General features: G+C 46.6%; 3 protein-coding genes across 4 annotated transcripts in view; 1 reads left to right on the forward strand and 2 right to left on the reverse strand.

Moving 5' to 3' along the window:
• The window catches only part of LOC126561148 (uncharacterized), a 506370-nt gene that overhangs the window by 475873 nt on the left and 3688 nt on the right, over positions 1-26809 (reverse strand). For both annotated transcript variants that reach the window (XM_050217105.1, XM_050217096.1), the window contains exon 4: positions 25644-25758. In XM_050217105.1, the coding sequence (XP_050073062.1) occupies positions 25647-25758 (112 nt within the window). In that variant the 3' untranslated portion in view covers positions 25644-25646. The remainder of the gene's footprint in view (positions 1-25643; positions 25759-26809) is intronic.
• Positions 1-26809, reverse strand: part of LOC126559422 (transmembrane protein 41 homolog) — a 452775-nt gene that overhangs the window by 254762 nt on the left and 171204 nt on the right. The gene's annotated exons all lie outside the window — the stretch shown is intronic.
• LOC126562042 (uncharacterized) lies at positions 990-12871 on the forward strand. The gene is made up of 9 exons (XM_050218457.1): positions 990-1451; positions 1582-1696; positions 6191-7122; positions 7658-8134; positions 9282-9353; positions 10876-11045; positions 11510-11694; positions 11976-12080; positions 12717-12871. Exons 1-8 carry the CDS (start codon positions 993-995, stop codon positions 12008-12010), a joined length of 2445 nt encoding a protein of 814 aa, XP_050074414.1. The 5' UTR covers positions 990-992; the 3' UTR covers positions 12011-12080; positions 12717-12871.

A 26809-nucleotide genomic window follows, 5' to 3' on the forward strand; every position in this document is an offset into this window, starting at 1 on the left:
TTACAGTCTGGTGTTGTGGGAGGTGTGAGCTCCACAAGAAGAATATTCGACATTTTTTTCCTGAGCATCATTCCTGACCAAAGGTACGTGATTCTAAAATCGCGCGCACACACACACACACACATACACTTTTCGGTACCAGAAACTTGAAAACCCTAACGAACGAGTTTCGAGTTCAAGTAGCAAGTAATATACCTAGCTTTGAAACTTTATCCTCTTACCCCATTTTGCTTCCGAGCAATCAGATTTTTCAGAACTTTGGTCGCTTACTGACAGTGTGTCAGATTGCTAAGCTGTGCACTGGACACTTTGGGATATTTTAAGGCAACATCCGGAGTTGATTAGTCATCCGGGCGGACGACTACGCCACCCACACAACAGTAGTGACGTGAAGCGATTAGACACTCGGTGACAAAATCCGGTTTGTTTCATCCGAGTGTTTCATCTGTCATCTAGCGCCCCAAGCATGCAAACGATATCTGACAGCCATCGAATGCCGATGCTGCCAACCACGGAGGCTTGCCGTTGATAAATTTAATTTCCTGCCTAATGCAAACCGTACCAAACAATGGCTGCAATTGTGGCGTCTTATCAACGGTCCGGTGATCAATTACTGTGCGCGAAACGTTTGCGTAACGCTTCTCAAAATTGGTAGGGAAAAATGTCATCCATTCGCAAGAATAGCAGCAAAGTAGTAGCGCACAGTTGTTTGTGATTACACGAAGATGCTAATTGTGGAGGACTGGTTGCGCCAGATAACGGCAACCGCCCAGGGAAGGCACTGAGGTGCTGCTGGCCGATTAAGCAACGTCTTGGCTTTATGTAGCGTTTGAATGGATCTCGCAATTTTATTTGTTCTTCTTTTTTTCCCTCCGTTCCAGTGTTTTCCATTGTTTTGCGTGCGGTAAGTAGTGGTCCTCGTCGTCGTTGTCGTAGAGTTGGGTTTCTAGTGGAGCAGCAACAGCAGCACGCGGCCGCAGAATCGCGTGAGAATGACCGAAGGCCCTTTCGTGTACGGCATTGAGCTAAGGGATCCACCAACAGCACCGACCGACATCAGCCAGTACGATCTGCTCTTCGGTCCCGGGAGCCTTCTGCACCACCAGCACCACGACAACCGCTACAGTATGGCCGACGAAGGCGACCAGTACTACGGTACGAATCTGTCGCTAGCGCTCGGTGACGTTCTACGCGAGAACATCTCCGCTGCCATTGTTGGAGCGCACAATCTTACCGGTGACTTTGGCAGTACGGCCATCAGTTTGCCGCCGGGCACCGGGCATCACGCAGGAGGACACCGGGGCGGTGACAGTTCCTTTCAGAATCAGCTCATCATCCCGCTGTACGCCATCATCTTCTTGCTGTCGGTCGTCGGTAATCTGTTGGTAATTTTAACGCTCGCACAAAACAAACGTATGCGCACGGTGACCAACGTCTACCTGCTGAATTTGGTAAGTTGCGAATACTGCGTACCAACAAGAATCACCTGCCCACTCACGACAAAATGGCCGTTTGTGCTGTTTGTTTTTTTTTCTTTCTTCTGTTGGTTGTTCTTTTTTCTTCACCTCAACAAATTCACAGGCAATTTCCGACCTACTGCTGGGCGTGTTCTGCATGCCGTTCACCCTCGCCGGCCAGGTGTTGCGGCGGTTCGTCTTCGGAAGTGTCATGTGCAAATTAATACCATATTTTCAAGGTAAGGACCGGCGTGTCGCGCCAGATTCCATTAGAGTGTTTCTTTTATTCATAAGAATGAAAGCGTATGCTGGCGAGGAAAATCAAATGCATGGGGGGGGGGGGGTTGGGGGCGGAGCGGTGTGAGGGCAATTCTCGCGGGAAGGGACTGATGTTATCAAAGCATTTTTACCAGTTCCCCGGTGCGTTCTAACCTGCCAAACCAAGCCGTGCTTGAGCGCGTCTTCCCAATTGCCTACATTTAGGCGTGTGTCGCCCCATTGAGCACGCGTTCGCTTCCGCCATCATCGCTCGTCTGTTGATTAGCCGGTAGTCGATGGTAGGGCGGCGCAAACCCGAAAAACCAGAATGTCGAAACGAGCCAAAAAACAAAAAAAAAAACGAATCCCCGCCCGTAACTACCGCCTTCGCTTCAAGGGATTGCGGTGATGAAGATAAATGAACGCGAAAGCACTGTATGCATGTGCTGGCGGTACTCTCCATAAATTCAGCTGATTGAGTGAGTGAGTGCGCTTGGTGCTTCCCCTTACCGTGTGGAGTGTCCCCGAAGCCAAGCTAAACGATGGACTGCCAGTGTCTGATGCACAATAAGCAACCCACGTGGCTCACACTCACTTAGCTTATCGTGGGAGATGGCCGATTTTCCATTCCTTCACTGTGGATTGAGCATGAGTGGCTCATTAAGAATTTATTATGCAATCACTGATGAAGGAATAATCCGCAGATTGAGCGCTTAAAAGATTGACTGTGGTTTTTTTTTTTGGGGGGGGGGGGGGGTTAGGTCGCCGGCTGCCATACCGTGCTCATTAGCATGTGGTGCTGAGGGCAAAGACTTATAAATTGGCTTTCAGCATTTACCGTGATGTTGCTTTCGTTGGCGCGATAAGATGAAATGTGGCTCGTCCTGAAGGAACTACTATTTCTCTACTATTACTATTCCAAAGCTACAATTCCATGTAATAGCATTGTAGATAGTGTTGATGTATTGCTGATTAGTTTAAAAACGGATCAAAAAAGGCCTAGTACAAAGTATCGCTGTGCGCCTGATAGCTAGGCAATCCATATGCATGTTTTCGTATTGGCATAACTTTAGGCGCTAATTGATGAAATAGAACAAAATCCATGCAAATATGTAGGTCGAAACTGAGCTGATCTCTGCGCTCCGGTACTTGAAATCTTCTTCCATTGAATATGGTAAATGTTTGCGGGCTCGTTAAAAAAGGGATTCTGTGGCGTGCGTGCTAATAATGGGTCACCGTATGCCCAAAGTATGACTATTAAACAATAATCACACAACAGAAAAAAACCCAACGTACACGGGAAACGTGTGAACAGGGAGAATGAAGCAAATAAAAATAAAATAGGTAATACACTTATTAGTGCTGTGGTGACTGTAGTACACACCAACTTTTCCAACCCATCCTTGGGAGATTTGAACAGATGCTCCGTTCCGAGTGCCGGCATGACGACGGTTCGCACTCGGCAACTGGCACTGTTTTCCGCTGTTGGTAAGTAAACAAAGGTTTTATCATTCTTTTATTCCCATTCCATGTCCCGATCCCGATATCCGTTCTGGTGAGTAAATAAAGCTGTTTTCATTTACCAAACTATCGCCGGCGGTGTACGAACATCCGTGCGATAGGCACGTACTGTATGACAACGCTGTTATATGAATGCTGTAGGCCGTTTTTTTGTGTACGTGATTTAACCGTTACCCGTATTCTACGGCTTAACAATGGGCGTACCTGAAGGTTGGCCATGGATACATACATATGTACATCCTTTGCCCGACAGTTTGCCGATTGACATTCATTTGCTGTAAAACCGGGCGGTGACGCATCATCATGCCCGGGGGTGGTACAAATATAATAAAATCATCCATTTTGATCGATTTCGCTTGGACTGGGGGTGGTGAAAAGTATAAAAATAAATCATACCGAAGAATATTTTCACTATTTTTTAGGTTAATAGTTGTACTTACACTGAAGCGTGCAGGCGGACGACAGTAGCGACAGTTGACATTCGAAAGTGACCTTGAAAATTGTGCGTACTTTGATGTGCAAACCGTGGTGGAAGTTGCTAAGTACCCTCACTCACATCCGCACAAGTATAAGTTGTTTGCTTTAGAATTCTTGACTGCCCTCCCCCCCCCTCCCCCTCTTCCTCTCCCTTATCCAAAACATTCGGCTACGATTCGCCTACATTGCGGCAATCTGTCAACTGTCGAGCATCGGTTTCACGATATACGGCACACCGTACTTGGCTCTTGACTGCTCATTCCATTCTAATCTTCTTAGCACCGTAGTGTGTCGCCTTTGTACATTTCCGACACCACGCTCTAGTCTTGCACACCTGCAAAACGTGTGCTTGACAGTATACGGCACCATAGGACGAACTTTACTTCGACAACAATAAACTTTAAATATCGTTACAGTCAGTACGCGCTCCGCATAAAGCTAGCTAGCTGGCGTTCTGGTCACAATGGTGCCTAACCGTACCCGGTAGTGGGTAGAGAGTTCATGAAGCAAAAGAGACTGACTTGAAGATTTTTCCGATTCCCCTCTCCTATTCCCCTACCTCGCCTTCTTCCTTCAAGCACGCTGTTTCAACTCTCGCCCCAAGGGAATGGAGCGGAATGCACAAAAATCTTGGTCCCGTTGTGACTGGAGTTCCCGGCCCGGAGGGAGCTTTGTAAAGACTTTTGCGTTCCTTCAGTGCCCTCGTCACAAACCATTCAGCAACACTAGCACGGCAATACGTTGCCTACAGGCACGCCATTCACTCGCATTTTCATTTCCCTTTCAGATCCTAACGCCTTCGGTTTTCCGAAAAGAAAAATAATGAGAAGAATGGAAAAAAAGCAACGCACACACACACGCACGGAAAGAAATCATTTGTATCCTATGTGTTTCGGGAAGATTGGTCCAAGGCTCAAATGCTGTCGTCGTTTCATTCAAGGAAAAGGGGGAGGCGATCCCCGTTCCCACTTCCAATATTGGAAGGCGTCTTTGACTGTCGGTTTGGCTGTGATTCACCGTTTTACGCTTTTACGATTTCGGCAGTGTTTAAAGAGTATAAGAAAAAGAGAGAGAGAGAGATAGTCCGTTTTCCTTCAGGCTGGTGTGTGTGTGTGCCATAAATTGGAGCCCGATGCTTTGATAGCATGTGCCGTCGCTGTAGAGTGGAAAAATCAAAATAAAACGAAGAAAAATGGCGGAACGAAAAAAAAACATTTGTCAGATCGTCAGTAAGGTGTCGGATTTTGGTTGATTCCATTTTTCGACAGTTATTACAACTGCAGCGCGTGCTCGCAATGTGTTTCCGGTTTCCGATTCACGCCGACCCTGACGGCTGGTAATGCTCATCTTCCCGATATGGCACGAGCCCTCCTCCACACGGCAAAAGCCGGCACGCGATCGGGATGGAGACGTGCCTTGATCCATCTGTCGGTATTTTGACGCCGGCTTATCGTTTGCTTTCCCGTTTGTGCACACACACGCACACACACACACACACACACACACACACACACACACACAAGCGTTCGTTGACGGATATTTTCGACTATTGAAGTGATTTACAGCCGTGCGAAAGATAGCCGTAATCAATCGTGAAACGCCACCGATTTTGCAATGATGTGCTAGATGTAGGTGGGTAGTAAGTGAGGTTAGGTTTGCAAAAATGGCAAAAGGAAGGTGGGTAAATTCTTCTACCACTCTCGTCCCACGCCATGTCATGCCAGTGTGCGGTGGGATAACCTTCCAAAACCGGATGAACGCTTTCGGATTAGCTAAACTACGATCCGATACAGCTGGAAGCAGTATCGTATTTCCGGCATGGGACATATCCCGAGCAATTGGGCAACATCGAACACGGCCATGGTGGGTGTTATAACCTTTGCACCGACGCACGAACGATTTAACAGTTTCCACACCCACGCTCTGCGAAAGATTTGGCACTTGCACAGGAAGTCACTGCGAAAACCTCCGTCAACAAACCTCCGACGTTGGAGCTAACTTCCATGCACGGTTCATTAACGGAACTTTGTAATTTACCCTGTTCTAGTTTGGTTTGGGAAGGAAAACAGGTTAATGTTGGCTGGATTATTTTCTGAAGCGTTATGATATGATTTACGCCGTATAATATGCAACCCGCAGTGTAAATGAGTTTATGCACAGGCTTAACGAAGCAACTGTCACTGAAAAATGTGTGACAGGTTCGCTGATGGTCTACTACTGTGTGCCTAAAAGTATGCAACATTTCTACAAAGAACCAAAACTGAATCGATTGTTTGTGCTTCTTCAATCATAAGTCGAAAATTCAAACCCTTCGTATTTGTGGTTAGCGTTCAACTAGCTTCAATTTTAGTTGACTATTACCCTGTTTGTTCTTGATGTTTCTTCTTAGCATGCAACCCACACGCAACACGATGGATCCGCCCAGGATAAGCACACCAAACTGTTCAAGAAAATCGTTCTCTTTCGTTCCTTTGCAGCTGTGTCCGTGTCGGTGGCCGTGTGGACACTGGTAGCCATCTCGCTCGAGCGCTACTTTGCCATCTGTCGCCCGTTATCCTCCCGCCGGTGGCAGACCCAGTTCCACGCGTACAAGATGATCGGGCTTGTCTGGACGGTAAGCTTTCTGGCCAACTCACCGCTGTGCTACGTGCAGCGTTTGCAACCGGTCGGCCGTACCACCGGCCAGATGAAGTGTCGCGAGGTGTGGCCGGACCGGGTGTGGGAGAAAGCGTACGTGCTGTTTCACGACGTGGGCCTACTGTTCCTGCCGCTGCTCACGATGGGTTTCGCCTACTCGATGATAGTGTCGAAACTGTGGCGAGGTCTCCGTCACGAAATTAAACATTCGTCACTGTACCAGCAAACAAGCAAACCGGGCCCGGGTGGTCCGGGCCCGGCCGGTGCTTGTGCAGCGGGCGGTACAGCGGTCGGCAGCACTTGTCCAGGTCCGGGCGAAACTGGGACCATGGTCGGTGGCGTCGAGCAACATTCGCATCCCACAGCAGCCGGAAGCGGATCAGCGGTGACAGCTGGGCACGACGCCAGCAAACCGTTGAAGGGTACGGGCACGGGCAAGAGGTTCGAGGCAGGTTTTGTGTTAACGTCGAGCCTCAAAAAAGGACCCTTCAAAACGTCAACAGCCGTCGTAAACTTCGCGAGCAACAACAACACGATCGGTAAGGGAAACTTTAACAGTGGAGGTAATGGCGGCTCAGGATGCGGTGGCACCACTACCAATGGTGCCGGCACCAGCGGCAACCCTTGCAGCAGTGGTGTGAGTAATGGCAGTAACGCCGGCAGTAATGGTAATGGCAGCTCCAATACGGCGGACAGAACACTCTACTGTGGAGGTGTTGGATGCGAGGCTCGAACCGGTCGCCTGCGAGGCTTTTGCCACTTCTTCGCCAAGGTAAGCTGTTCGTTTGCTCGCTAGCCGACTAAACTAGCTGCTCGTTCGAAGGGATGGGACGGATGCTCTTAACGAGATTGTTAGTCAAATAATAGTTCTAAAACACTATTAAGCGAGGAACATTCCCAGAGGGTGGCCAAAGACTGGGGACGAAGTTTGTCTTCTTGACAAACTTCATCCCGCCATTGAAGCTTCCTGCTGATATTAATACTTTCGATGGGAAGAACATTTAGGGATAAGTTTATTTCAATCATGACGCGTAAGCAGCGCTCGTACATACGTCGCACTTGTCATACAAACGTGTTCCTAGTAGCTCTCCAAAGTGAGATAGAGAGATAGATAGAGAGAGAGGGACAAAAAATCTCTATACATGAGAAAATCTCCAGCTGTCAAAAAGCGAACAGTTGGATGTGTAAAGAAACGTAATTATATGTCGTACATGGGTTGGTTTCGCAAGTAACATCACACATTCGACCACCCTAACGTGTGAGGCTAACGCACGGCATACACTATTTCCTTTCGCATGCACCCTCAGCAGCAGCGTGGTGGACTCTGCCGGAATCATCGATACCATCTCAGCAGCAGCACCTCGCCGGAAGGGCTGCCGGAGCTGGCTGAAACGAAGTTTGACGAAACGCCCGCGCATCAGGCACACCAGCAGCAGCATCCCTACCATCATCACTGCCACCATGCGCACGGTTACCATCATCACCATCACCACCGGATGCCGACCACCATCGTGAAGAGTGCGCAGCAGGACGCAAAGCACGAGATCGTCCTGGGCACTGGCGAACCCGGCCCACTGGAGACGGGCGGCGGTGGAGGCGGCGGCGACGATGGTGGGCTGTTACCGGGCGGTGGCACCAACAACGCGGGCGCACCGAACCCGTCGACCGGCAACCCAACCGCCACGGCAACCGGTGACGATGCCAAGACGGACGCGAGCTACCAGTTTTCGCGGCACGCCATTCGCTCCACCTACATGGACAAGAGCATCGAGGCGAAGAAGAAGGTAAGCGTGCACACGCACACGCAATCGTCAGCGAACGCCGCTGGTTTCCAATCGATGTTTAACGATCCACTTTTGTGGGGGGGGATTGGCGTATTTAAAGTAGCCGGCACAATCAGCGCGAGTCTGTGCAATATGCACAGACCGACTCTTGAACTCTTCCGATGGTGTGGTTCAACACCGGTGGCGTGGCATCGTACCCACAGGTTAGCGAACGAAACGAAAATAGCGAGAACTATAAACGAGCCCAAGCGCGCCCGTAATAGCCGTAATAGGAATTTTAATGCGCTCAGCGTTGTATGCCGGCAGAGGGATTGCCGAAAGGTTCATTTGTCAACATGCCTAGAGCCGATGTACTAAACTCAAAATACAGGAATACACACACTCACGCACGGCTCCAATGTACGAGCAGCTGCGTCCCAACAGAACTGGTTTGCCTAAGTATACTACGTATAGGGACGACGTCCTGGATCGCAGCGCACTATGGGCTGCCCCGCAGCAAAGTGCGGCCAAAAATGTATAATATTTTTATAGCTTTGTGTGGGCTGTACCGTGCGGTAGTTCCACCATTAATGTGTGCTCTAGTTTTGTAGCGTTTCCTAAGCTTCGGGTTCAGCCGGAAGTATCTTTTATTTTGGTGCAGCAAAGACTATAATTTTGTTTTTGTCCATACATTGTTGAATATCATTTGCTACATTTACCAATGCAGCGCACGTATTGAATGAATGGTCGTATATAGTTTCGTTTTTTGAAGTGGCCGTCAACAAGAACTTAGTTCACCGAGATTCGCTCTTAGTACACTCATGCAAGGTTAGTCAGACAGTGTACAGATGACGATGCCAGTATGAATTATATTGCTTGAATTTTTCGGTCATGTTGTGAGGACTTATGGTTAGAAAAAGGGTACCTTTGTGATAACTCATGTTTTTTTTTAAACCGATAATTTTACACATACGACTTACATTTACCAAAACCTTAAAAATAGTTGTCTTTATTTCATTTATTGTGAATCCATCAAAGCCATAGTCCCTCCACACATCCACCTAATGTCATCATTCACAATGCGTACACGTTTTCTCTCCTGTTACTTTCCATTCCATTGGCTGGCCGGGTCTACAAATCAAACGATGGCACGCGGCAACACCTGCAGGTTATACGGATGCTGTTCGTGATAATCGTCGAGTTCTTTGTCTGCTGGGCACCGCTCCACATACTCAATACGGTAGGTCGAATTAATTTCCCCACCCACACGCAACACCGGGGCAGCGTATGGGGTTTTGCCGTTTAGCAGTCTACCGCCTCGTTCGCTAATGAGCGTTATCGGTTGATAAAGGTGTTTGCTCGAGATTGTTACCGCCCGGTTACTTTGGGTGGCCAAAATTGAATTACTACCGTGCATCGTCGTTAAACGACATTATGGGGCGGGACGGGCGACCTGAGCCTGAGAGCGGTACGACAGTTGGCATCGGTGAAACGCAATCAACCGTACAACCCCAACACCGGAACGGGCCGGCCCGGTATACGAACGGTTGTGGTGAAATGGTCCATTTTGCTGGTAAATAAATTTGATCAATGTTTTATGCATCACTCACTTCATTTCGTTCCTCGTTCCACACGGATCGAGAGCGGTGTGCGTGTGTACGTTTACGTTCGCATGATGGTGGACGAGCAATCAAAAGCTGCTGTTGAATTTTACATTCTCCGATTTTCGCACAATAACCAGAGCCCCTTTTTGTTTTTCAAGGGTATCCTTTTGGTAAAGAAAAATGTAGGACAAAAAAAAAAAAGAAGACGAACGAAAAACCAGCTCAAAGATGTTTTTACCGTCCCACGTCTCATAGGTTTTAACTTCTAGCAGCGTGCAGGAAGATCGATTTTATGAGGCTTACCAACCAAAAAACCCTGTACGACAGTTCGGGTCCGGATGCAGGAAATGAATCTTTATGATCGAGAACAAGCCCTGCAAGAACGAAACGGCGAGTGGGACGTAAAAGCTGGGCGGAAGAGCACGAGCATGCTATAAAATGACACCATCAGATGCGGATACCCTGCCCCGGCCTAGAATTCTGGCAGGCAAGATTGATCGAATACTTGTTGAGTGCAATATTTCATAAATACTTCATTACACTGGTTTCAACAGCCACGAGAACAGCTAGTGTGGGCACCAGTGTTACGCTCCGTTCTGGAGGTCATATTTTCGGCCCGACTCCCAAAAATAACTCTCGGCTAAAGGGGACTCGACATAATGGGTGCAAGCAGCGAAAATATGGATTGCTGTTATTTATTGTATACTTTTATTGTTTCCTTTCACCATCCGAACATCCCGTAACATTCCCTTCCCGGGGGAGACATGATTGACATTCCACTGTTTGCATGCACGCAACATGCGCGTACAGGAAGTTATGTGGGACCTTTAAATTAAGGTTCGGCTCTTTGCTCCATCCACTCTGGCTGTACATTGCATGTGAGCTCGGGAAGTGGGGTTGGAGCACTATAAATCCCGTGCACATGTACAACTTCCGGGAGGAGCGTAACAGGAGGGCATGATACAGTTCCGAGAATCTTCTGGTTTCCGGAACGGGTTTGCTTGGAAGACAGATGAATTGGAAATAATGTGGCGTTGTAATGCTGCAATCATAGTAACCACCGTTGGCATGGAGGAAGAGGAAAGCCTTAGCGTACAGACATGCACACAACAGTACGCATCCTTGAGAGCGATCTAACCCGTATGCACACTTCCACAGGTCTATCTCTATTCGCCCTCCTTCGTCTACCAGTACGTCAACAGCAGCGGAATCGCCCTGGTACAGCTGATGGCGTACATCAGCTCCTGCTGCAATCCCATCACGTACTGCTTTATGAACAGACGCTTCCGGCAGGCATTCCTCGGCATCTTCAACTGCTACCGTAGCCGGTAAGTAAGCAGGTGTTGACGATGTCGGTGACAGTGCCGCTCGCTCGTCATCAGCCTCCAAGCACGGATTAGTACACCTTACCGTATGGGCTCCTGTACACTGCATACTGATACCCGCACACGTACACAGACACCGTACACCTCATACCAAGCCACTACTCTCGGCATGGCTTCTCTACCTTATTCCCCACTCCACCCATCGTCACTATCATGGGCAAACTATGAACGGTACCGGAGATCTGTTTTCTGTATCTACATCCGTTTGCGTAACTTCCTTGTTTTTTCATCCGCTCTCAAGCACTCTCTATCAATATTCTCTCTCTCTCTCTTTCTCTCTTCTTCTCTCTATCCATCTGTGTCTCATGTATTCCTACTTTACTACTGTCCCTCGACTCGACTGTCGATCTTTTGACACGTCTGTTTTGACTGTGAACTGTGTATGTGTGTATGTTTGCCAATGCCAGCATGCCAATCTGCTGCTGCTTCTGCTGCACGTCGAAGAGCGGCCCGATGGACGGGGCCGAGTCGAAGGCGGCCGCCTATCTGCGCCAGAACACCATCAACCAGTCCGGTGCGGAGCGCAACAACTCGGACATGTCCGGTAACGATTCGCTGGTATACGTCGGCCGCGGACTCGTGCAGCGATCCGGTAAGTGTCCACTAGCCCTCCGCCCACCCACACTTCCTACGCGTGCGAGCGGTGGCAGTCGGGGTCGGAGTACAGTGGAGGTGGGAGAAGACAGCCGGGAGGGTATAAAGAAGAAAAATAAAATGGAGCGGGCGGCCATTATCGTCACGGCACACTGTTCCACTCGGTATGCTGCTCCACAATTCATTCCGTTTTTTTTTCTTCTGCTTTGCCACAATTTTTTTCTCTTCCCCAACCTCTTTTCTGCAAACTGGTTCTCCCGGCGGAACGATACTATATAGAGATATTGATTCTGGAATCCGAGGATCGGGTTTAGCACCGGTTCCGATCACGTGAACAGCTCCGTTTCGATCGTAAACTCGATCAGCAGTGCGAGAATCGCTCAGGTGAGTACGAATACACTCTACACCCGCTAAAGTACGCAACGCAATTTCAGGACTCTTGTGTAGTTTAATACCCCTTGCAAACAATGCAATCACTCGTTTCCTAGAATGCTTTATTGTGTTAGTAATAGGTTCTTTATTTTTACCTCAGTTACGAGTCGACAGCCGCCATTTTCTGCCAGTGCAGGCATGCAGGAAATCTATTGGCATACCTCCCAATGATATGCACTGATTTCTGAAAATCGCCGGCAAATCCATTTCTATTAAAAATACATTCTATGAAGAGGGAATGCATAGTTTCAGGTTGCTGTTCAGGCATTGAGCGACTGCAAAAACTCTAACGAAAGTAATTAAAACAGGGAAATTGTGGCCTAACGTACACAAAAAATGGGGTTGTTTCCAACTATTTTAACAATGTAATAAAAATCACTGTTGAACACGTAGTCTCAGAGACTCAAAGCCTCTATATATAAGCGAAAAAAAAGCTGTTGAACATTGCATACCCGCCCCTTAAAGTATGCAATCCACAATGCACATCTGCCTTACTAAAAGCTTATTTTCCTGTTCCTTCTTTCTTTAATATTATTTTGTTTCCCTAACCCAACTTTACTCCCCCCCCCCCTCCCGTCTCGTTCACAGATCATCGAAACGGACCCGGATGACGATTCGTTTCGGTTGCGTATCACGTGGTCAAAGCCCACCTCGGCTAACTACTCAAAGACTGTAGGCGGTTGTGATAGCGAGCGCTACTCGTAGACGCACGAGTCAACTATTTAATTGCGGACGCAGGAGGGCGCAAACCAGACGGCCGATCACGATCAACCGGGCGGGCGGTTTTAAGTTTAACACATGCGAAAAGCTGCGAGGACCAAACGCAAGTCGGCAGGGCGAAGGCCGAAATGCGGGGCTAACTAATCCGCGCTCAGACCAGCCAGACGCGCCAGCCAGTAATACGAAAAAGGTGTACCAGCGGTACCAGCTGAAAGGCCCGTGTTTAGAGGCTGGGTTAAGGGTTTCGAGGACCCTTTTTTGTTTCTTTGGAGGATGATCCCTTCTTTCTGTGAAGTAAACTCTCACCATGCCGTGTTCTATTCGCCTCGCCTAAATGTAATGTAGCCCGTCTCACGTAGCCGTTTCGATGTGTAATATGATTGAAGTGAAATCAATGTCTAACGTTTGGCTCCAGGTTCGCGCTCGCTAGATTCTGGCCATTTTCTAACCCTCGTTCCCTCACACCCGTTGCACCGAAGCGAAGCTAGAGTTTATCGGTTTTGAACGGGCAAATCACGGGTTAAGGTAAAGGAAGCGTGTATGCTTGAAGGTATTAAATGACCCGGGAAGTTTTTTTTTTTCTATTTGTTTTGTTTTCGAGAAGCCGAAAAGCAAAAAAAAACAACGGATCAACTCTACCCGGCTGTAATACCCGGAAAAAGGTAGAACGATTGCTCTTCTTTCGGTTCGACCTTTCCCTTGCTTCTCTTTGCCGCGTAACACCGTGCATTCCTTGCGATTAATCGTCCTGCTTTCCCTATTCCCGGTAGCGCAGCGGGGTGAGCGCTTTGTTTGTTTGCTCCACACAAGAAAATCCATTTCGAGAACGGTACGGTTAGTTCGGAAAATTGATAAATACTTTTACAGATGACTGTGGATTTGGATCCCCTTTCGGTTCCGGTAGCGTTGGCCGTGGTCAGCCCCGACCACCCGCACCGCTGCGGGTGGGGCGGTTGGATCTAATAATCGTGATTGGATCGGGCCCCCTACGCGCCCTGTATAGCTGTGTTTGTGAGGTTATATGTTAGGGGAAGATTTGCTAAGTCCCTGCTGCCCGACAAGTATTGTAATTGCAATATATTCACCGAAGGAAACTTTTTTTTCCCCTACCCCTTTCTTTCCACGCCTGGTACGTATGCAATCATCCACACATATACAAACATACGCACAAACATCATCCCACACACTTTGGCTTGGAAAAACTCGATAAAATCCCCGATAATCTCATGTGAACTTTGAATGCTGGAGCCTTTCCGGTGTGCCGGTGTGGAGGGCACCTCTTTCCTGCCAGTTTCGTGGAAGTAATAACGATAGTTGCCTTGGCAGTAGTGTAGCAGCTCGCCCACTATTGTGTCCGTATGCAAACTGTGCCATCTTTACCGAAAATTTTTGCTCTAGGGGAACAAAACGGAAACCAACGCATCCTGTCCGGACAAAGTTTGCGATTGTACATGGCTGTTTTTTCAAACCGGAGGGCATAAACGTTGTGCGCTATGAACATGTCACAAATACTCTGGACCTTCTAGTTTAGTTCTGAACCGGATTTCTATTCCTAAGCTGTCTCTCGTGTTCTAGTGACAGCACGGACTGCAAGGAAGATTACGTGAGAGAATGATTTAATGTGTGCCTACATTTAGGCGCTTTCTTTCAAATCTCGAATCAACTTCATCGGGACATCCATTGTCACAAAAAAAAACGGAAAGGAAAATCCCGCCAAAGGAATCGATTGCCAAATGCACTTCTTTTTCTCTCTCTCTCTCTCTCTCTCTCTCTCTCTCTTTCTTTCTCTCTCTTTTTTTTTTCTCGTTCTTGCTAAAAAGGCTAGATTTAACAGTTTGTTAGGGTTAGGGAAATCGGAAAATTGTCTCCGCTTTCGCTTATCAGTTTGTTTGTGATTTCGAGCAGCCGGGAAGGAGTCAGATTACAATCGCATCGAGCTAGGCCTAGGTTCGTACGAGCCCGTAGCAGTTTTAGTTGATTAGGTTCCTGTTGAGCCAATTTCGACTGTGCCCCAGATTATCGAGTGAGTGAGATGAGCGATGGAGAATAGGTGGTTGTTTGTGAGAAAAATAAAAAGCAGTGCTCTCTTGAATCGAACATAAACTTTACCATCAGTGTGAACTTTTACGTGTGCGAGTGTTTAATGGATAATGGCGGCCAGAATGTTGACAGTGGTGCGAAGTTAAATATTTAAAGCTATTTAAGAAGGAAATCAAAGAATGTGAAAATTTTACAAAAAAGATCATCTCAAACGTATAAGTATAAGAAAAGATGGATACACTTTTGTTGTTAATGTAATTGCAAAGGATATCAGAAATATATTTAAATATTTCATGACACATGTTGCCAACGAAAACAAAAACACCCAAAATCCCAAACAAACAAAAAAAGAGCAAAAGCCGTGGTTCGTTTTATTTATTGCTAGCCTTCTATTCACGTCCAGAAACGATTGCGAATCGCCGACAGTACAACGTGCACGCTGCCCGGCAATACCACCCCAATATTGCTTCGGTGGTGCGTGAAATTTATGCTTTATTACCGTCCAAATTACTTCCGCTGGAAGCTGAAGCTGCCCGGTTACGGAAAGAAAGTGGCAAACCAGCTGCAGCACGGACCTGGAATCAACACACAAATACACACAATGCTCGGTTCCGAATGCTGGTCCAGTTACTTATCGGAGGTAAGTGACAGGTTTAATGCATTGGGAGAAGGGGGGGGGGGGGGCGGGAGGTGGGGGTTGAAAGGAAGGAATGGGAGCGGTTGGCTCGTGGCCGAGTAAATGAAGTAGAAAGTAAATGGAGAGGAAAACACATGCCCTGCCCCATTTCCAACAAAACGCAACCTTGTGGGTAGGCATGAGCAAACGAAATCCAGCTGTAGGTGCTGAGTAAAATGGCGGAACGGATTGTCTCGCGGCTGGAGGGAAAACAAATAATCGGTTAGTGTCGCTTCCGTGGGCTCGCATTATGGGTTTGGACACCCAGATACCGAGAAACGGAGAATGAAGAATTGGACAAAGAATGGGTCAAAAGTATTGTTTTTGTTTCGTTTTTTTAGCCTGCTTAGACTTTTATACTCCAAAAAAGCGCTTGTTGAAGATATTCTCAAAACAAAGAAGGAACCTAATGAAGGTGAAAGGAAGATAAAGAAGGGCGCGGGGGGTCGAAAGGAAACGGAGGGCTAGTGATGTCGTTAAGATAATTTAACACGTGACACTGGTTACTCGGCAGCATCGGTCGCTCGTTAGCTCTTTCGCGCTACGCGCCTAAAAGTTTGCTATTCTTATACATTACCGTGTTCAGGCAATCAAGCCAAAACGGCCAAAGAAACTGATACGAAGTACGACGCAGCAATTGAGCGGGAATTTTTTGGGTGTGTGTGTGTGTGTGTGTGTGTGTGCATGCTTGAGTAGGTGTCCCAAAAAGTAGGATGGATTGGATATTTCGCACCTTTTTATCGCATCTGCGCTTGCCGAATGTTGTGCACCCAGAGAAGCCAATCGGACTAACCTTCCATGCCATGAAAGTTCAAATTGGCACCGTTAAGCTCTTTTTTTTTTTTCTTACCAGAACGTTGCGAAGCATTTCCCGTCCAATTGCCACCGTGGGTAGAAGCGGACGGTCAGAAAGTAATGCTTCGAAAATATGAGCCCTATTTATGATGGCGTGCAGTGTGGGATTAAGTCTTGGGCGGGCATGTTGTACCCATTATTGAGTGTACTTTTGTTAGGCATGTTTCTGGCGAGGGGAGGCGTTGTATAAGGTACATGGAAATCTCTCGACCAAACAACGCACACACCAATGAAACAAACCTAACTGCTGACCCGGTCGAGTGTAAATGTTAATTTGCTAATTTTTGTTTGATAGTCCGGCGGACCATCGCTGAGACGTCGTAAAAGATGAACTTAAGGGCGGAAAAGGGAGGAAAATTGTTATGGGAGGAAGAGGGGAGGGGGGGGTAAGAGGGGGAAGAGAGTGGGAGACGAGAAGGCGCTTGAGTAGACAGCAAAAATTAGGCCCAAAAACTGAAACCAACCATTCGTGTTTCCCGGGCCTCACCACATCGAGAACAGTTTAATGATTTCCTAGCCTCTCTATCTCTTTCTCTCTCTCTCTTTCTCTCTCACTCTCGCTCTTTCTTGCTGTCTCACAATCTCGTCCTCTTTCTATTTACTACTTCGTTAGCAATTCTTTTCTTCGCTTTCCCAAAGGCCCACGCCAACGAGCGGTACGTTGTTAGGACATCGTCATCCTAAGTAGCAACGTTTGCTGCCTTTTTCTTCCGCTTTCCACCATGTTTTGTTTTTGGTGTATCTGTATATACTCTTCTATCTCCCAACAGAGCGCCACCGTTTAGAAACGATTCTGTAGTGTTGTTTTGTTGTTTTGTTTTAGAGAATTGTTTACTTCCGATTCTTTTAAGAACACGAAATAGTGGCATATAGCATGGGCGAGCGTGAGGAGCAGCAAATTAGCTCCCAATAACGCAACACAAATGCGTGTGTATCTTTCTGTGTGTTCAGTGGTGAAACAGGGAAGCCTTTGAGGACCGAAGAAAATCAGCCATCGTGGATAATTTTCCACCGGTGGCAGCGTAAATGCAAATTACGACCCTTCGGGCAGGCAAACGATCGTTGCTGTTTTAGGTTACCGCTTCGAGACGACGGGAAGGAAAGAGAAAAAGCTCAAATAAAAACGTGCACCGTGTTGCCAACCATTTGGGCGCACTTTTCTAAACGGAGAATGAAGAAATAAGCTCCATCGCGGGGGAGTAAAATCGACGGCTATGACAACGACGTGACAAACTTATCCATTCGTTAGCTAAAAAAAAACAAAAAATAGCGAGAAAAATGGACGACAGCTAGAGGAGTTTAATGTGCCACCGTTCTTTAGCCGGAATGGGCACATCCCTTCCTTTCCATTATTAAAAACGGCAGCGAGCCCGTTCGCAACCTCATCACCGACGGCGGGCACGTATAGGCCGCTTCTCGGGCCCTCGGGTGTACACCTCTTAAACGCCCCATTTGCGCAACTAATGCGCCTGGCTCGGGAAGGTAATTGCGATAATTTGATCGTGTGCGACCGACTTTCGGGCGCGCGAGAGATCTTTTTTTGGGGCAATAAAATTTTTCTACCGAAATCGGACTGTTCTTTAGCTGCCGATTATTCTGATAGCATTTATATTTGCATTTTTTCGTGGGAAAGAAGAAGGGAAAAGTCTCGGGTAGAATGGAGTGGGAAAGAAGGGAAAATATAAGCACACACAGACAGAGACTTTTGTACGGGAAGACTGGATGACAGATAATTATGCCTTGTCTTCAAGTTGCGCTTCATCATCTCGTCCGATCCGATACGCTACAAAGTAATCCTCCTCCCTCCGGGTGGGCACAAAACTCGTTTCCTTTTACTACAACTTCAGCGCCCGGTAGTTATGCAATGAGCGCAACGTTCAGTTTGAATACACCATCCGGAACGAGTTATCGGGATGGGGACTATAAAAAAAGGGACCACCGTTCGGTCGTAAAGTTTGCGCCAGTGTGCAATTGAACGATCGGCGGACACATCTTTCATGCAAAAACAAAATGGTCATTTAGCGTACGGGACGTAACAACTTTTCCCTTACCGGCCCTGGTAAGCCGAATGGAAATTAATTGGCAAACGCTCGAACAACGGAAAGATGGAAAGTTACCACGCTTCGAAAAAAGAAAAAAACGCTCGTAAAACAGAAAGAGTAGTAGTATAACCTAGTTACTGTATTCATGCGAAAAATCCATCGCACGCAGGAAGGAAATATCAAGATCGAGATTGATAATGTACCCGTGTACCAGTGAGACTGCTCATTTGCAAACCTCCAGCCATCTATCTGTAACGCGCCGAGTGCGATAAACGATGCTCTGGGATGACGAACGTTCACTCACGGTCCAGTACACGGCAATAGATAACGAGCACTGTAACAAGCTTTAGCTCTATTGGCAAAACATTTCCGTGTACCATTTTCCAGATTTGTTAGACCTTTTTACCGGTGTGGAAGTAGAAGGAGCGAGTAAACAAAACAAAATCAAAAGCACGACAAAACAACGTCACTTCACGGCGTTGCGTGGGACGATCCGTGACGCGTACTTTATACTCTGCTATCGGGTTAAAATCACTTAAAAAACTTCGAGCGGAAAAGGTTACGGATGCAATAATCATAACAAGTAATTTTACCCCAGTGTGCTAGTTTTGTGCCGGTGTTGTACGGTGAGCCTACCCTTGAGGCGCAAACCCGGTATCTCTAACGCGCCGCAGAAGCTGGGCAAACCATCAGACAACGGTGAAGTGTAGTGCAAAAAAAAAAAAAAAACAAAGAAAAGCACAACCAAAACAGAACATATTACGAGATTCCTGGCCCACCCGGTCAACACGGTCGGCCCGGTATTGCTCATTAATATTCATGGTTATATCTTGTACCATTGAAAATACGACGAATTTGTTGGTCGTCTTTTTGCAGCACACACGAGAATCACATTCGGTCAGGAATAAAGATGGCAAAGCTTTTCCCCCTTTTGTGGAGAAGGCAGAAAAAATGGGTAGGGGGTGGAGGGAGAGGAATGGAACAAACACTGGAGAGAGTTATGGCCCACTTTGGTCGGAAGATCGATTGCGCCCGGCATGTATGCAATGCTCTCCATTGGAGCAAGAAAGCGTATGATTGATTTTTTGTCTTTCTCTTTCACACAGCTCACACACACACAAACACACACACACACAAGCTGAGTGTATGGTGTGTTTTGTTTTTCCTCAACTTCAGCTCCGTCTTCAGCTTGTTTGGTTGTGTTGAATGAAGAAAAATAAAACTAAACACGATGGAGGCGCCTGGTCCAGCAACCTAGGCACGGGTGCTTGTGCCTTCCGTTATTATGAACCTTTTGCTCGGGCACTGTGAGTGTGTGCGCGCAACAGATGTTGTCTCAATACCGTGTAATAAAAAGAAGTGAAAAAACCTCTCCCGCGGACGAACAGGTTTACGTACTCGCTCCGGGGAAAATAGCTGCTGTTACGAGTTACTTTGATGATGCTTTTTCCCCCTTCCATGCTGCTTGTGTGTGTGCTTCATTTGCGGCGGTGAGGAGGGAGGTAATTTCAATTGAGTGCCACAAAACAAAAGCGAAACGTAGCAAGAACAATCCAAACGCTCCAAACTTGCGGATAAAAAAGGAAACGCAAAACCCATGTAGGACTTACCCAACGTCCAACAGGTTGTCCGCTTGTAGTTGAGCGAATTTTCCAGTACTATAGTTGTTGTTGCTGAATGCTTTCACACAAACGACAGTTGGTGGCATGGATGATTGAAACGATACCTTCTGGGCGTTGTTTCGGGTGCTTTGTTTTTCAAATTCCTTTCGCTCAATCCTCCGCTTTTATAATGACTACGGCTCATTATTAGATCGATTATCAGCTGATGAGGTTTTGTGTGCGAGTGTCGACCAACGAAACAATAAGCAGGTGACAATAAGAAGCAAAGCTAATAATTTAAAGCAATCAAATTTTGTGCTCTTGTTTTGTTTTCTTCCTTTGCTGATACCCACTGGCATTCCACCGTGCAACTAATTGGAAAATGTCTCGTTCCATCTCGCTCCCTCACACTCGCAGCGCACCTATACAAACCGGCCGGTTCCATCAGAATCAGGCAACCCGAACGGCACACGGTGGACGACCGCCCAGTGCCTCGCACGAAGGGCGAAAAGTTTTCCGTGTTGTTTGTGCCCTTTCCGAACACTCGGCTGTTGGGCTCGATTACGTGTCGGTGTCACACAGCAACCGCAATTTGTAAAAAAAGGGGAAAATGGGACAAGAGGTGGTGGGACGTGTTGTTGAAGTGATCCCAACACTAAACCACACTCATACACACATACACCTTTTTGCCACGCATATTCCAATCAACAACGTGCTACCGCCGCACATCTGCCTGTCAAGCAAAAACTTTCGTTAAAAGTTTGCCTTTTGTTGATGGAAAGGATGGGAAGGCGGGAGTTCGAGTTGTTGGCAAGTAGGAAAAAGGAAGAATGAAGGAACGGGAGGGTACAAAAAAAAAACTCATAAAAGTTCCAAAGTGAAAAGGTGCCACCAAATTCACCGCCACCAGTCGCCGTGATCGTAAATTTGTGCTGAAACCATTGAAACCTTTAAAACCACGACCGCCCCAAGGTGCGCCACGCTCACTAAACGCTCCCGTGGTTGCGGTTTTTTTCTGTTGCTGTTGCTACTTTTGTTCGGAAGCCATTTTCCTCGCCCCCATTCCCATGTTATTGAAAAGAGAAATTGTTACAGATTTTTTGTTGTTGGTCCTTCTGGCATTGAATTCGGTTTGGAGGCTTGATAACCGGAAGAACGCACCCGACGGCCAACATTCTTTCAGTTGTGCTTCGTTTTCATTTCTTTGCTTTCATTTTTCTTGATGAATGTCCCTGTTGGAGGTTGCGTGATGGAGGAGGGGGGGGGGGGGGGGGGTGTTGCCTGAAAAAGGGGGAGACGGATTTCCAATTCTAATTTAGAGTTTCAGATTTATATCATTTCTTCCGATTTTTCGTTGTTTTTCTTTTTAGCTTTCAGCTCTCTCTTTTTTCCTTAGCGGTGTCTTACTTGTGCCGCCATATTCGACTTCATTTGGCGTCCATGGTGACGAAACCACCCAGTACTTAGTGCAGTTGTTTTAGCGAGACGATTTTCCCCCATTTTTCCGCCCGTGAGAAGAAGTTTATCGAACGGATGTGGCATAGTAGGCGAAATGTGTTTAGCCCCAAATTTAGCTCCAAACCACTTAACTCATCAGATACGGAAGTAAGCCCTGCGAACGAACAGAAGAAACGTGACGACGGTTGCTGCAAGAGGAAGGAAGGGTGGGGAAGGGGAATAAGGTTCAGCAGCAGCGTGTTAGTGGTGTCTGTGTGGACAGTATATAGTACACACCGACAGCACTAATCTTTCTCATCGCCGCCGCAAAACCGCCCTTGCGTATCCTGGTCACGGCACCGAGCGAACGTCAAGCGAAAAACAGCTGGGTTTTTTGGTGTTGTTTTCTTCCGAAACAGAAAATCCAAAAACGAAAGATAATAATGTAATACAACAGGCGACCGAAAGGCCTGGCCAACCACTATCCGAGTACAGTGCGATGGCGAACGGTTGAGCGGCGTTCGGGTTTGATTGACGTTCTGCCGGTCACGCTTTAACGTACGAGCAGCGATGGACGACGTACGCTAGCACTGATCTGTTTGTTTTGTTGTCTTCTGACTGCTGTTTACCTTCCATCTTGTGGCTCCTAATCAAACGGAATCTTCAAGTGGCACTCCAGTGGTGCACTCCGGTCGGCAGGCCCACCGTTCTGGGAATGATTTTTGATTTCAACTTTCACCATTTGCTGTGGTCAAGCCAGCTTTCCACACGAGTACACTCTGAGCCCCGGGACCGAGGTTGAATGAGTTCATTCAAAAGCGAACCCATCTTACACTCAACTTTTCGTAGCGTCCCATCAAATAGAAAAACAAGATTGTCGCAAATGAGAGCGGGACAAAGGATATCGTTTCACGTCGGCCATCACCGTCAGCTGCACCGTCATAATGGGTTTTCTTGTGAAGCAATCTAATCAATTTCCAAAACCGCAAGCTTTCCACGGAAAGCATGCTGGCGTTAGCTGTACCGCAATAATTATGTGATTAAATAATCGCGCTGTGCAAAGGCAACACTAACCAAACGAGGATCAAAAAAGAAGAGCACACTATCCACTTTCATCCCATCACGAATGCTGGAGAATGCGAGGGTTGTTCTGCTCAATAAAGCAGAATGCCGGGATGAAAAGCGCAGCCGTACCGAAAAACTTCAAATTTCACACCCGTACGCACATCTGATTGGCGTCTTGGAATGGGTGGTAGCGGTCGGGAGGTTGGGCCGTGCGGATATAGTGCGATGGCTTGGAATAATTTACAGGTTTTGCAGGTGGTGAACGAACGACTTTGATCGACCACACATACACTTCTGCTGCAATCGCAGGCCAGGGGTGGGTTCAAGCTGTTCTCGTTGGTCCCTTTTTGTTACACCGTTTTACCGTAAAAAGCTACGTTCCTTACAAGACTGGTGTAAATGCTCCCCCGGCATCGCAATTTTCTTCCACAATTTTTATGGCAAATTCGTGGCGTATTGGACGGTTAAAAATGAGAAGGAGAAAGAGAAAACCGAAAATTGAAACACTAAGCTGCCCAACCTGTCACATCCCACGTTGGGTGTTTGTTTTGGATACAATTCCACACACTTCAAGCATTTTCCCATTCAATGCTGCACTAAAGGATACTAAAAGCATGCAATGTTCTGCTGAGCGAGGCAAATAAGCTACTAGACGTCTCCATGAGTACTAGGCGCCTCCATTATTTTGGTTTTTTTATTATTATTTTTTATTCGTGTTTGCGTTTAATTGATGTTTATTATTCAATCTGCAATTAAATCTGCAATTAATTAAATTTCAATTTGAAGTAAAACACCACTTTTTACTTCAAAGAAATCGTGGCTGAAATTAAATTTCAGAAGCGTTTTTTAAAACATCTATATCAATATTAATAAAAAAAGGTTTTAGAGGAATTATCTATATCAACGTTTTCAAAACACATGGCTTAACGAAACATAATATTCTGCCAGGATTTCTTCGAAACCTGTCTACTGTGCAGCGTTGGTAGTGCGCCATGGTTTGCAAGGTTTTTATCCGCATCCGTTACAACCGCAAATCGGACCACTGGCGGCCGAACGGATAAAGCAGCATCCGAAACAACTGGCTCACGCCTCTGTCCGTAGTTCCAGGGGCGAAGTTTCATTCGCTGTCCTATTTTAATGAGTCCATCGCTCGGTGGATGGTTCAATTACGGTTGCCACAAAAAGGGCAAGTTTGACAGCGGGTGCGCAAACAATTGATTGAAAATTTTCAGCGGATAATTAATGACGGCGGATGATGGTGTGGAGCTGTGTGCAAGAAGGGGCTGGAAGAAGAATATTCGTGGGAGAAAGATCGTTTCCCGCAGATCCCGGATCCACAGAGCTAATAAAGTTTTCAATTTGAGTTGTTTGTTGTTGTTTTTTTTGCTGGTTTAGTTTGTTTTCTTCTATTTTTTTTTTGTTTGGTTCAGTTTCAGATCCATTTTATTTGAAATCCATCGTTCCGTGTTTTTGTGTTTTTTTTTTTCATATAATTTTATCTCACAATTGTTATTGCAAGGTATCTTCCAAGACCCACCACCACATAGCCGCCTTTACTCCACTCCCATATTCCACCGCCCATCACCTAGTACGTCTGGTGTGTCATTGTTGCGGGTGTTTTTTTTTTTATCTTCTGTTGATTTGTTTTCGAATTTTTCTCTACTTTGTTTACTTTATTTTCTCCCTTGGTTGATGAATCGCGTATCATATAATTCTTCCATTTGCGCTAAAGCCTTACACACACATACACACACACACACGTGCACATACGCACACTCCACATACACACGCACACAAACATACATACAGATTCGTATCGTTCCAAAACAATCCCAACACGAGCCTTCTTACTCTACCTCTGAGAGGGTGGGCCGTCACACCGGACCAGTTTCCCGGGCTTAGGTCCGGATGCGGCGAGATTCACGGATCTCGGCTGGGAACGAAACGGGACGATACCGGGGTGAGGGGCGGTTTGTTGCATTTGTTTACATCGTAATGTGGGTGTAATGGGTAGAGTTAGGAAAACATTTGCTAATATTCGAAATAGTAACTACATTCACATTGCTTTTCGCTTTCGCTTTCTCTCTCTCTCTCTCTCTCTCTCTCTCTCTCTCTCTCGCTCGTTGCTACCTGTTTAGCAGCGTGTTGGTGTTAAGTATTTGGATGATCAATTGACATTAGTAATGTATCGTTAGCACTGGCATGTGGTGGTGAGCACTCGACCCGATCAACCCTCAACACTCGGAGCCCATCTTGAACGGTCTGTGTGTTTGTGTCAGTAGATAAACGTGTCTGTGTAGTGTATGTAAGTGAAAATGTCTGATCTACCCTGTTATATCTGCTTCCCTCAATTCAACCTGTTTATAATAATACCTTCAATTCTGATACTGTTCTTTTTCTCTGTATTTTCTCTACGACCGTTTTTTTTTTTTGTTTGGCAAGATGCTTCTACACGCTTTAACATTTAGTTTATTCATACACTTTTTTTTGGGTTTTTTATCATGTTTTTTTTCTAGATGGGAAAAATTCAGAAACCTTTTATGCGAAAGAAAAACAGTGTAAGTAATACACAATACCGTTGCGTCCTTCCTCTTTCCATTATCAGCATTACTGTTAGTGATTACGCATGATTGAGGCTTAAATAGGTTCTGTCCTGTTGTTGAGTAGGGGTACTCTTTGCTTTTTTTCTGAAAAGAGGAGGAGGGCGATGGCTGTTACTTTGCAAGGAGTAACTTCAACCCTTGTTTGTTTAATTTAGCAACAGCGCCTCTGATGCGCTATCCACTCGCTGATACATGGGAAGGCACCCAATTCACCGTACTCAACATCTTTCGCGGCATACACAGGCCTGCCATACATATTCTTACACGTGCAGGTGGGTCCTGAGGTCGGCTTTTTTCGCGTATCTGCGTGCGCGCGCGTGTTTGTGTGGGTTTTTTTTTGTCGGGGTAGAAGAACGGTAATATTGATATTTGATTGACTGTTGATAGTCTTATGAGTGGAGTGAAAAATGGAAATCGGCCGGATGATAACAGTAGAAGGAGAGTTCAGTAAGCTTTTTAAGTGTTGTGTCGCTTCCCGCTTAGTGCAGCGTCGAGTAGAGCGGCTTGGTCTCCGGTTCGTACTCCATCTCCTGCGGAAACACTACCTGGCTTGGTTTGTCCTTGAGGTACAGTCCGTAGCGCGATGGGTATCTGCGAAGAGGAAAACGGCACATCATAAAAAAAAAGGCAGGGAAAAGTAAACGCCGAACATCGGCCGCCAGAAAAGCAATAAAAAACAGATATAAAATAGTTAAGCTGCGCTATTCGTTATTAAATGGTGTGCTTGGGTGGGTGGGTGTGTGTGTGTGTCTTCTTTTTTACGTGTACGACCATTGGTTGACTTTTTTTGCGTTAGTCGTTCCAGTTCAATTGCATCAACTTCGGCAGTAGCCGAGCCGAGTGTCCAGGAAGTTTTGCTTCAGCTTTTTAATTTACCCGGTCGGTGGGACCATAAAGCCTACCAAAGCTACCGCGCGTGTAACTTCTATTCGCATTTGACGACTAAATAGGATAAGGCCACTAGGAAGTGACAACAGTTGCCGCTGCTCGTCACTGGTTTGTTCATTGGAGCTTCATTTAAACTTGTATTTTCTTCTTTCCGGTAAGCGGCTAAAACTTTCACACAGACGCGACGTGAGGATGAGGATATTTTTTTGTAAAATGAGCCCTGCGGGTAATGCCATAGGGAGTACACTGCCAGATAGCGCTTGCACAGTGATCATAGGTAAAAAATAATTTGCTTGAAGGACAAAATTAAATCCATAAATTAAGGAGAATTACAAAGAAAACATCAGTAGGAAAAGAGACATTTTTAACTGTTATCTGCCAAGGTGTCTAGCGAAAATCTGACAAGCAGACAAGATGTCTACCTTGCCAAACTCGAGTGCTTGAGTCAAGCGCTCAAAAATGACAATTTTTTAATATGGAAATCCTACATTCGGACCCCTTCTGACGGACGCATCAATCTCATCCTTCACTCCAGCTAAGCTTGGGCCTACCACACCTCCTCTGTTGGGTCGTCTGGAATCATTCTCATGACATGATCTCAACTCACCGGATCCTGGCGAGCTTCATACGCCGCACGGTGGGAAGACCACCGAACAACTCATGGAGCGTAATTGTAGGGGTCAAAAACATTCCTCTTTCCAACTTTCTCTTGAGCTTACCTAAGAGAGTCGTCGTCAAATTTGAACCGAATCCA

The sequence above is a fragment of the Anopheles maculipalpis genome, chromosome X (genome assembly GCF_943734695.1).
Source record: "Anopheles maculipalpis chromosome X, idAnoMacuDA_375_x, whole genome shotgun sequence".
Taxonomy (NCBI): domain Eukaryota; kingdom Metazoa; phylum Arthropoda; class Insecta; order Diptera; family Culicidae; genus Anopheles; species Anopheles maculipalpis.